Source organism: Rhododendron vialii, chromosome 2a, assembly GCF_030253575.1.
Source record: "Rhododendron vialii isolate Sample 1 chromosome 2a, ASM3025357v1".
Classification (NCBI taxonomy): domain Eukaryota; kingdom Viridiplantae; phylum Streptophyta; class Magnoliopsida; order Ericales; family Ericaceae; genus Rhododendron; species Rhododendron vialii.
The window spans coordinates 21,537,047-21,549,863 of NC_080558.1; the positions used below are offsets into that span (position 1 = coordinate 21,537,047).

Sequence of the window (12,817 nt, forward strand, 5' to 3'; positions counted from 1 at the left end):
CTGATACCATGTGAAAAGTTTATGTCTATCTCCAAACTCATTAGAAATGAGTGGAGAGGTCCCTACATTATACTTAATTTCCTCTCCCTAAGATTTGAGCCCGCAATCTCGCGGTGTTATGTTGGTACACAACCATTGGGCCGGGCAATTGATACCATACAAACCACAAGAAGTTTTTTTTTTATTAACAACCACGAGTTGTTTTTCATATCCTCCAAAAGCATATCTTTAGTTAAAAAACTTAAGAACTCAGACATTTGCAAAAAGATAGAAGTGTACATATGGAGCAGTAGAGCACTTGGGGATTTAAAAATTGAAGCAAAAAACCGGCAGGCAAAGAGAGATGTAGTCAAAAAGAATTGAAAATCTTGAAGCTTAAGTTATGGGCACAATCCAATCCAATCCAAAGGTGAAAACAAAAGATCAAGCCAACCCGCCATTCACGGGGAAGAACATCCAATGGGAATAGTTGTCACTTTAATTTGGAATGGCATTACCAATCAATCCTTGACTCTTGCATGGCCCTACCTTTGCAAATTTTCCTCCTTGCCTTTCCTAGTGGTTCACCAACTGACAGGGTAGTAATTATCGGTCTTGGCCATTGAGTTGATGGGTCCCCAATTTCACCGGAAAAAAAAAAGTTGATTGGTCCCACATAAATTAAATAGTGCCCAATCCTCGGCCCTTAATTGATATTAACAGCTTTACACCTCCATTGGGACACTTTTTCTTTTTTCTTAGGATAAGGGAACGAGGGGAACTAGGCGTGCCAACCTGCTCCCACGTGCGACCAGCCTTCAATCTCGCAGCAAGATCCCGGTAGCAGACGAAAGCCCAAAGGTGAGCACTACCCCACCAGAGCAAGAGCGATCCGCAGGGGGAAAGCCGGAAAGGTTCAAAGAACACGAGTTGTGAGACCATTGTCCTATCAATAGCATGCGTTGAACCCACGACCTTTGATCCCAATAAAGACCCATGGACCACTAGGCCACTGCCCCAGGGGTAGCTCGATGAGGACTTGCAATTGGACAAGTTGCCACATACATGTGTATACCGTAACACGTATGATATATATCACCTTTAATTTCATGTTAATTACTGCATGGAAAATGCTAAAGAAAATGAATAAAAGAAACAAGTTCTTCTAATTTTTTGTTTTTGGAATGAGGTGAACTGCGCACGTAAGCTGACACATATTGAAACATAAAAAAACAGAGCATAGTGATCTATGTTCATAACAGAGAAAGGACAAAGGAAAAGAAAAGGCCGGGTGAATCTGCGCACTTTAGTTCGGTATTCTCTCTCACTGTCCTCTGTACAACCATGACTCCAGAAGGTGACTCATAATAACTATTGTAGCACTTTATTTTCCCGTCATAAGAATGCTTGTCTCGATTAATTATTATATCTCCACTTTTGGTTGGCACTGGCAAGCATGGCTTGGACTATGATGAGACACACTAAAAACGTAGATGTGTGTATATATATATAACGGAGGAACATCCTATAGCCAAGTCACTAAATGAACCTGATTGCGCAACCCAAATCTTCGGGGGAGCTAGTGCGGCCACACCAGTCATGGGCCCCCATTTTCTGCAAAGTACTCATCCTGTGGGGAATCGAACCCCAGATCTTGAGAAGTACTCTCAAAGTCTGGGCATCTGCCTGAACCACTGGGACAACCCCTGAGTGTGTCATATGTGTACATATTGACATTGCAAAGAAATTAAAAGGGGTAACCCCTAACTTCGAGTGCTATTTTGGTCACCCACTTTTCAAGTGGGTGGGTGAAGACTATCCACATTGTCTGAGGCTCACATGGAGTCTTACTCCAATGGTCATAAGTTTCTTTTATGGGGCTTGGTTAACGTTGGCTTGTTTTTTTAGCTGTTTTTGCCAAAAATTATCTTGGATGGATATCACTAAGTGCTTCATCAAATCATTCAATATTTAAGCTAAAAATTAAGATTAAAATTCTGAACCAAGATAAGTGTTACGTTCGATCGATCAAACACTTATCGATATTGTGGGATTGACAATTCGTCCTACAAATGAACCATCAATAACCGGAGAGAAGAGGTGCTTTTATGATGATGCATTGGCAACACAAGCATCAATATATATACTCCGTAAATACAACTTATTGAAGTGTTGATCACCAAGAACAATATCATATTCTCATACTTTTGCTTTCCAAATTAAGCATGAAAAACCACTGTAAAGATAAAACTCAAACACCCATAAATATTACTCTACTTAACTACCAACATTTTTCCTTAGTAAAACATAAGGCAAAGTTTAACAGTCCCTTGAGCACTATAGAGGATCCATTAAGCTCAGGGCACATACTCTTCTTCATTCCCCTGGAACTGCCCTTGGTTCTGGTACCCTGCCATGTATGAGTTCTCATTGTTCCCATAATACCTCTGGCCCTCGTTATTGTAATTTGCCTCTCTTTCGTTTTCATACCCATAACTGCCTCTAGGAACATGATAATAATACTTCCCATTCTCTACAAACCTTGTGTCACTCATTCCTTGTCTCTCGGTATTGTAGTAGCTGTTGGCTCCATTGTTGTTGTAGTTGTTGGCCGCGGTGTTAGCGGTGGTGGTGGTGGTGTAGCTGCGGTCGACAAGCCTTGTGTCACTCAACCCTTTGTTTTCAGAGTTGTAATAATTGTTGTTGGCTCCATTGTTGTAGTAGTTGTTGGCCGGGGTGGTGGTGGCGGACCCTTTGTTTTCAGGGTTGTAATAATTGTTGTTGGCTCCATTGTTGTAGTAGTTGTTGGCCGGGGTGGTGGTGGCGGCATTAGCGGTGGTGTAGCTGCGGTCAACGAGGCTTGTGTCACTCAACCCTTGTGTTTGAGTGTTGTAGTAGTTGTTATTGGTGGTGGTGTAGCCTTGTGGCTTAGTCACATAAGCCTCTTTGTAGGGATCGTTTTCGGTGGCGGCAGTGGAGTCCATGAACCTGTTTGATAATTTTGCACAAAACATAAAATTTGTAAATTTACATACACAATATCGTGTGATTGTAGGGATAGATTACAAATCATTCGAAAACATAGATATGTGTGACACCAAATATTGTAATTGTGATACTGCTGTCCATTTCAATACTTAATGGTTCAGATTTCATCTTCGATTCCTGTAGATTTAAGCCATCAATTGCTAAAATAGACATATGGTTCAAAATGTACCGTACTAAACCCCTATAGTGCAGCACTACAGGGACCCAGTTCCCTAATTGTGTTCCGATAGTGTCAGTTTACTGTTCTTGCCCTAAAAAAATAGTTCTATATGGATTGCATGTGGTTAGAAAAAAAGACAGATTTCGGACGGAAGTTGGTGTGACATTACTACATTTGAGTTCAATTCAAAAGGTAATTTGCTCCAATTGACCATTTAGAGAGCTAACTGAACTTTTCACAGCATTAGTTGATCAGGACACCAATTGCAAAAAAAACCAAAATATATGCCCTTAAAAAAAAAATCTGCTCCAGGAAATTAATTAAGGTACATTATCGTTGTCCTAAAGTTGTATCCTCCCACGTGATGGTTCGAACTTCTTATTATCGACAATGATTGTCACAGATCTAATTCAATGCTCATAGTCACTACCTTTTTACACTAAAAGGTTATACTACATCTTATGTGGAGCTCATTTCGGGTTCCAAAAAAATACCGATAAATTTTAAAATATTGTTTTATGGGGTCCTATAAAAAATCAGCTCCAACTGATATCAGTAAGTACTACTTCTAGATTTGTAGGGGTGAAATTGGTCAATTGTGAAGTTTCACCACTACGAATCTAGAAATAATACTTACCGATATCCGTTGTAGCTGATTTTTTATAAGGCTCCATAATACAATATTTTAGAATTTATGGCTATTTTTTCTGGATTTTTGTGGGATTCGGAATGAGCCCCACATAAAATGTAATGTAACATGTAATGTAACTATGTAGTGATGTAGCATCTCTCCTGTCTATCGCACATATAATACTCTCCCAGTCGTACAATTTTTCCAATAAAGAACACACAAAGCACTTTCTTGGATACTTTTTAGAAAAAATCGCACCAACATAAAAAATTAATTGGGATGTTTAATCAATGAGGATAAAATTCAAACAAAAATTCGGGAAGTAATTTTTTTTTAATTCTAAAAATTGAGTACTGAAATCATAGGAGTGAGGAAGTATCTGCAAAACCTACTATATATCACTAGGCCACTGAAAATTGTACTGAACACTGAAAATGAACTATTGGAAAAACAAAACACTGGAGAGCTTTGTAACTTAAGAAAAAGAAAATACTTCGAACCTGGTGTCACTCATGCCTTCTGGGTCAGTCACATAATTAGCTTCCTTGTCGTAATAAGAGTAGGGGTTGTTGTTAGTGTTGGTGGTGGTGGTGGCGGTGTAGGGTGCATCATTGGTGGTTTTGGTGGCGGTGTAGGCAGCATCGGCGGGAGTTTTTGCGTTGACGGTGGTGGCAGCGGGTGGAAGCTGACCGGACTCATGCCCGTAAAGGCCATAGCCAGTTTGGGTGTCTGGGAGGAAGCTTGGCTCTTGTTCCTTGTTAGGGACTACTACTGTTTCTTTGGCATTGGTGGTGGTGGTGGTGGTAGTAGTGGGGGTATTTGTGAATTTACTGAAAGACTGGGGCAGATCTCTAGCATGGGCTGGGTGAGAGGATAAGAGAGAGAGGAAAAAGAGGAGTGAGAGATGTTTGGCAGTGAGAGCCATGAAGACAGAGAGCTAGAGGGTGCTGGTTTGGTCTCGAGTGTAATGGAGAAATGTTGGTATGGTCCAATTCTTATATAGAGAGAAGTTCCCTCTCCCTCTCTCCGTCACCTTCTCAACATTTTTCCTAATCTGATGGTGCCAAAATTTTAGTTTATGTTGAAAAATTGTTTCTTTTTTCGAAACTAAAAATAAGTATTTCTGTGCGCACTTTTTTTTAAAGAATTTCATATCAAATAAAAGAGCTAATTGCGGTTTTTAAATTAATGCATATTTATTTTAAAATTAATTGTGAGGCTCTATTTTATACTTTCTCCGTCCCTAAATAAGTATCAAGTGCGCAAATCTAGACCTTTAAAAAGATGTATTCGTTTTGTTTAAAAAATTCACAAATGAATAGATAGCAATGAATCCTATTAGATTGTGAAAAAAATAGATTTTTTTAACAAAAAACATGCATATTTTGTAAGACCTAGATTTGCACGCCAAACACTTAATTATTTAGGGATGAAGAGAGTATTAGAAAATAATACGAGTCTTTTTGTAATAAATTAAAATTTGGAGAGGCGCTCTAATTTAACTTGTACTTTCGTGGGTGCTCCACCATGGATATCCGATAACCATGTATGCAAGGGTATAATCAGTAATTCGACAACAAAAGAAATAATAATAATAAACCAATATAGAATCTTGGTTCCAATGCCTCAGGATAGAATTCATTTATGTTTCAAAATTGAATGGTGACAGAATCATGACAAATTAATATATCTTCCTCGGCCGAGTTAGCTATGGTTTAAGTCGAATAGATCTTATAGGTTCTTCAATTGATCAAGAATTGTTATGTTGGTTCAATCCAGTCCACTCTTTCTCGGAAGCAATACGTTCTTTTCGAAGGAAGCAAATATCTTAGGTGGAGGTTGGAGAGCAAAAAGCTAAAGGTGATGATTGTGGCCCCTTGGGTAGTGGGACTTTAACCAAAGAGCCCTTTGAATGTTTCCGTTTTTTTTTTTTAACAAACTACTTACTTTTGAATTTTCGACGTACAAAAAAAAAAAAAAAACTACTTATGAATTGCTTTTATAAACAACACCACCATATGTGCTCCTCGGTATATCTATATTAGTATTAAGCAAAGCATTTTTTTTTAAAATATGTAAACATATAAACAAGAGTAACTTTTACAACAGTTAGATCACTTTCTATTAACTTTGCAGCCATCGAATCATTTCTTTTTAAATGATACAAAAAATATTCTTTAATAAATTCATACCCCTCTACTCTCATTTTGTAGGTAATCTATCTCTATGCACGATGTGATCCAATCTATTTAAATCAAAAGACACAACACTAGTGATACACATTACTTTATTTTGTTTCGTGAGTTTCAATGGTATTTCATCCCCTGTATAAATAAATATATACTAGTATGTCCCCTATTTGATCAAAAAAATAATACTAATGGTGTGTAAATTATTGTGGATATTAAAGTCATTCTTGAGTTTGAGAAGCAAAAGATGCTGGCAGACTTGGGCGGGTAATTATGCGGGGATTGTGGGGGGAGTGGGTCACAAATATAATGACATTTATAAGTGCATACACCAATACACCCATCATGTGCTCCCCTCATAAATTTGTCCAATTATCCATCTAAAGCCCACACCTAACCTTTTCTGTGTCAAGGAATATTGCTGGCTCCCACTCTCCACACCCCTACCCCTCTTCATCACACTTTGCACGCACCCCGGCAGATGCTCGGAGCATCTCTTTGTCGAGTGGGTGCAGAGCGGTCGCTTCGGCCGTTTATTTTGGCACAAACAGCTTAGACAAATTCTGAGCGCATACAAAATCGTAGCCAAATTTGAACCGTCTTTTGCTCGATTAAGATTTCAGCCGTCAATTGCCGAGATGAGCGGCCGGATCAGCCGCTCTTCACCACTCTACTGGAATCTCCCATTCCACTTTGCACGCCACAATAGCTTGAAGAAGAGTTGATTAATGGAGTATTTGACAATTTCAACAATTGTTTAATTAAAATATTTTAAATTAAATTCACGAGTTAATAAGACAGTAGTATTACATATAGGACAATCGACTAATTGAGACAAAATGCCATATGCGACCACGGTGCAATCCCTCCTTACACACGCATGCTAATCACTTTCCCCCGATTATTGCCTCTTTCTGCAGTGTGTATGGGAGTCCACACCTATTATAAATGTGTGTACAATTGTTTGTGGTTCTAACACTTTTGTCGCAGAACTCGTCACAAGATAATTAGAATTGACACTGATACCCCTCGTAATTAACTATCCGTTTTTCGCTATCGAACTAGTGACATAAAGAAAGTTGGCCAACTAACATTGGTTGTACATGTAGCCTTTTACTCCAGTTTCTATCCTGCTAATGTTAAAAGCTGCTTTCACAATGATTTCGAACCGCTTGTTGGGGTAGATTTACTTGTTGTTCCCACCATTTTTAGTTGAGCCTAAATTTTGAACAAATTTTATTTCGAATATGACAGATCTCCTTTTGTTTGCTTGGTATTTTATCCTCTAGAAACGGTTTCTACCATCACGATGGTACAAAGGTAACATTTGACTTGGTGGTCTAGGCTTGGAACTCAAGGATCTACTCTTCTAAGTCTCAGTTTCAAAATCTCACCTACTATTAATATTTACGAAGCTAATTCATACGAGTTTGGCTCTGATTTTAATTGGGTCCTTCGATCGTTAGTAGACGGTAAGACTGGTTCTCGAGAGATTAATCAAAATGTACTCAAATTTACCCGAAGAACTGAGTTATAATTAAAAATGTAGCAAAGGTGAAACTTATAGTAAAACTAGTACCTACTCCGCTAGAACCACGTAGAAACTAGACCCCTTTAGTCAATGCTAGCTAGTATTTGACTAATCACATCTTTCCTTCACTTTTAGCTTTTTATTTCCTTTTTCTCCTCCTTGGAATTAGTAGTAATTTGATGCGGGATTATCGGGAATTTCTGTGAGTTTTCTCACCCTATTCAATGTGTTGTGTCCATTTGTTTCATTTGGTATTCCATTTCCAGTTCCTAGTCTCAAAAGACAAAGTTCAACTGCAAAAAATAAAGAAAAAGAAAAAGAATGGAGAGAAAAGAAAAGGATCATGAGGATCCTAAGTCTTTTGTTGCTTTGACTTTAGAATGGGACCGTCTTTTGAAATATAGCATTAGGCAGGACCATATGTTTGGATCCTTCCATCTTTTTTTCTAATTAGGATATTGATTTTGGCACTGCACTTTTTGATAATCACACTCCACTATTTGTCTTTTAGTGCTTAAAATGCACATGACAAGTACACTAAAAGACAAATATTAGAGTGTGATTATCAAAAAGTGGAGTGTCAAAATCATTGCCCTAAGAGAAATACTCCAGTAGCTATAGAAATGTTTGCAACCCCATGACTCCTGCTCCTACCATGACGATGTAGATAACCCATGGGGCTTGGCTAAGTGGGTATGAAAAAACTAATAAGTTCTCATCTTCCATGATGTCACATGTTTGAATCTCCTAAAGGCCAGACATTCCAAACCTTGGAGCTACTGGAGCATTTCCCTGGTCGTTAAATGCAGGGCTCCGGAATTAGCAGAGGTGCGCCAAGCTAGCCCAGACATTCGACTATTAAAAAAAATCCATGACGTCATAGAAGTAACAAAAATATTTCAAATGATCATTTCTTTTCAGCTGCCAAAATTGGTAATTGTTAAGGAGGAGATGCCAAATTTTGAGACACATAATTTTATTCACCTGGGCATCATTTGAAAACTAACTTTTTCGACTCTTTGGTTGAAATATGACGTCTCTGGATTTGAAATAATGGTTGAAAATGCTTGAGATGTCGAATATGAAGATGCCGAAATGGAGTCCGGCTCCTCTCCAATCCCGGACTTTTGTCTTTGATGTGCGCTTACATGGTGTAGCATGTTCTTAAAAATTAAGGTACTACTGTTTTTTATGACCGCTTGTTTGATTGATTGGATTAGGTATGAACTTAGGTTACAAGTAAGAGTAACGAATTTTCAATGTTTAAATGCAATAATAGGAGTAGGTATCAAAATTATGGACAACTAATCCGAAAGAACAATACCCATTACCTTGGGGGATGTGATATATAATAATAATCCTCTCACCATTAATCTGGGAAGCGGGGGCTCTGCACGGCACAGCACCCCCTACCCACACCCCCAAACACCCCAAACGGTACCGTTTGGGATTAAAAAAAATCTTAAGTTTTCAATTTGCAATCTTAAAAAGCAGAAACGTAATTATGAGAGCTTTAGAGATAAAATTTAATTATGCCTCTTTAGAATAATATGATCAGAATAATAAGATTTTCACACTGGTTTAAACTGATTGAAAATTGGAGCAGTAAATTTTTTAACCATATTTTTTAATATATAAACGGTCTAAAAAATTAAAAAATTAATTGCTCCAATTTTTAATCTGTTTGAACAAGTGCGAAGATCTTATTATTCTGAACATATAATTCTAAAGGATCGTAATTAACTTTTGTCTCTAGAACTCTCATAATTAAGCATCTGCTCTTTATTTAGGATCTTGTGGAGCAAAAACGTGATTATTAGAGCCTTAAAGACAAAAGTTAATTATGTCTTTTTAGAATAATATAATCAGAATAATAAGATTTTCGCACTTGTTCAATAATTAAAAATTAGAGCACTTAATTTTTTAGACGGTTTATATATTAAAAAATATGGTTAAAAAATTTATTGCTCCAATCTTCAATCAGTTTGAACCAGTGTGAAGATCTAATTATTATGATTATATTATTCTAAAGAGGTATAATTAAATTTTATCTCTAAGGCTCTCATAATCACATTTCTGTTCTTTCTTTAGGATTGCAAATTGAAAACTTAATATTTTTTTTAATTCCAAACGGTACCGTTTGGGGGTGTATGGGGTGTGGGTAGGAGGTGCTGTGCCATGGGGAACAGCAGAGCCCTCGCTTCCATTAATCTGGTAAGATTACTCGTCCATTATTAATAAACTTATATGACCCCGTTGTTAGTCCTATGAATCTGACCAATCAAACATGGTCTTAATGTGAATTATCTACCATTGCTTGAGGAATTGAAAATGTTCCCTGGGTGATTGATGGGTCCAGCTCCGGCGTTTGATTTAGCACAGATTTTCTTTATTTTTATTTATTTTTGTTGTATTTTGTTTCATAGTTTTCATTGTACTTTATTTTCATACTAGCGTATGTTTGTGCCTGAAGACATGGCTCAAACAATAAGCACACGGAAACAAAATACTGAATTCGCGTATAATATACGGCTCAAACAATCACCACACACAAATTAATACTAAACTTGCGAGTGATGAGCACCCAATATTGTAGATATTTGGTGCAACTAGTCCCATTTTATGTTGTTTTAACTTGCATTTATCTAGCTTTTATTTGATACTGCACGTAAGGTGTGTTTTTAGTGTTTTCAGGTAAAACGTGCAAATAAGGCTCATTTCAACTCTAGGAATGCTCCGGATGCTTCCAAGTACCCGAAGACCCTGTCGGCCCCTTAAAATCTGTCTAAGTATAAAAAAATGACTTTCAGGAAAAGTATCGATTCTCGAGATTAAAAATGGCGGTAATTGATCATTGAATTTTTCTAAGAGTAACTACAAAGTTACAAAATTTTATTTGAAGAGCAAGGTCATGTTTTGAGCCATTTTTTTTTACGAAAAATGTGCAGTTTTTCATTTTACACTAAAAGTGGGGGGTTGACATTTTGATTTAATTGAAATCTTGAAATTCTGGTAATGCCATTGTTTTCAAATGGAGGGAACTTTCTTATTTTCATTAAATAAATTAAAGAAAAGAAAAGGTAAAAGAAAGGTTTAAATAAGATGTTGTGGAGCTCCGGGGCCGTCAGGTGCCAAGTCTTGGAGGCTAGCTTTCCTTTGTGAAGATAAGCTCTGCGTATCGATACGGATTAAGAGCCGTATCGATACGCGTTGGTTAATTGGGCACGTAGAGAGTTCCGTATCGATACGGCCATAAACCGTATCGATACGGGCGCGTTACGAAAAATTGGTCTTCTCAGCTTAGCGATGTGGTATCGATATTTTGCATAATCTGTATCGACGCGGGGAGTTCTCGACCAGATATTTGCTGCTGTTTGGATTTTCCATTAATGGAATGGTTTCTACTTTTGGTATGTTTTTAGGATATTTTGTAGAGAGTGGATTTGTTTGTATAAATAGGTTGGAAGTCTTTCTCTCTCATAGATGTAATTTTAGGCTTAAGTTTCTAATTTTCTCTTTAGATTTTTTCATTGTTAGTCTTTCAAGTTTTTCAAGTTATTTCCTTAAGAACTCAAGTAAGTATTTGTCTTATGTTAATTTCTCACTTATTAATGTTGTAGCTACTAGTTGGATTTTCATATAAATCAAGTTTATTTTCGTTTCTATCGGTTAATCATGTTTTCATTTCCTAGCATAATTTCTAGTCTTTTCAATATGTGTGAGTAGTTTTTTGGCTAAGTTTTGGGCTACTCTTTCCCAAAGACTTAAGTTGTTATTTGGTTCTCAAACCTTCGGGCTTAAAATCATGGTTTTCAGAATTTCATTAACCTAGCCATTTTGGTCTAAGCGAGGGGTGTTAACTCCTTGGTTTATCGTTTAGTCAAGCGGTCTTGGCAAGCGACATATTGAGGGCTCGTGGCCTCCTACGTGTTAGATACATTAGCAAAAATAGGTTGATTTAATTTCGGTCAATCACATCTTTCGATAAACATAGTCTTTTAAAGCTAAATCTTCCGAGTGTAAGCGCGCGGTCGTGGCTCTCACTTGAGTTATAATTGAGAATCGGTAACGGCTTAAGTCAAGGGTTAGACAATCCCTAGACTTGCCTCTTTTAGTTTATAAAGCTCGTATCTAATTTGTTACTTTAGCCTTTTCACCGTTAAAAGCAAAACCAAGTTGGCCGTCTTAAATGCTGCAATTTACCTTATAAAACCTAGAATCCGATTAAGCTATTTTCGATTCTCTGTGGGTACGATCCTGGACTTTCCGGTTATTATGCTACCGACGACCTAGCCCTACACTTGGGATTTTTCTCAACCTTATTTGAAGGCGAGGTTTGAAGGCTAAGCATTTTTGGCGCCGTTGCCGGGGAATCTTAATATAGCTTATTTGGAGGTTTGACAAACCACTGTAAGTACTCCGTTTATTTATTTTTGTTTGTGTAATTTGAACTCGACTTAGCGGATACCTCTAACCGAGCCACCAATTCGACTTGAGGTGTAACAAAGCTAGATTGAGCATCAATTTCCTTTTTACTGCATTTTTTTTTATATAACGTGGTGGTGGCATAACCCCACGGAACTGTTTTGAGAAAAGAGGTGGCGGCATAGCCCCTCTAGCCTGTTTACTTTATGTCTTATCTATCTAATAGAATGGCTACAACAAATTGGGAAACACCCCACAAGACTTTGCGGGATTACCTTTGTCCTAATCAAATCATCACACCGCACAAGAATTTGCGGGATTATCTTTGTCCCAATCAAATTTTCACGTCTTCTTGCATAGCCTCTCATGACGCCAATGTTTTTAAAAGTCATATGACCATTACCAATTGGTTTGATCTCAAGAACCAAATTCAAACTTTTGCCGAGAGAGTGCCTGAGTCTTTTTATGCATGTTGGGGAAGATACAAAGATTTGCTCATTGCGGTCCGGAATCATGGCTTTGAAAACTTTCAAATTGCTAACTATTTTTATGATGGACTTTCTCCAAAAAGTCAACGGTTCTTAGACATGATGTGCGATGGAAAACTTTTTGAAAAAGAACCCGCTCAAGCTTTAGATTTCTTTGATCGTTTGGCTACAATTTTGCAATCTAGGGTTTTTGTTAAACATTTTCAAGAGTCCAATTCAAATGCTATGGAAGAGGACATTGACCCGCTTATCTCTGTTGAGGATGTTAGTTTAGATTGTGACAGCTCCTCAGAGTCTGAATGGATTGATGTGCCAGATGTTGAGCCTGATGTCCAGTGTTCTCCCCCTGTGGATCCCTCTCTGTGT

The 12,817-nt window shown here is 37.6% G+C and overlaps 1 protein-coding gene across 1 annotated transcript; it reads right to left on the reverse strand.

Annotated features, from left to right (window-relative positions):
* Nucleotides 1-2,083: 2,083 nt before the first annotated feature.
* Nucleotides 2,084-4,842, reverse strand: LOC131313424 (protein E6-like). The gene is made up of 2 exons (XM_058341725.1): nucleotides 4,319-4,842; nucleotides 2,084-2,967 (listed from the first exon to the last, which is right to left on the reverse strand). Exons 1-2 carry the CDS (start codon nucleotides 4,741-4,743, stop codon nucleotides 2,337-2,339), a joined length of 1,056 nt encoding a protein of 351 aa, XP_058197708.1. The 5' UTR covers nucleotides 4,744-4,842; the 3' UTR covers nucleotides 2,084-2,336.
* Between the last annotated feature and the right edge of the window lie 7,975 nt (nucleotides 4,843-12,817).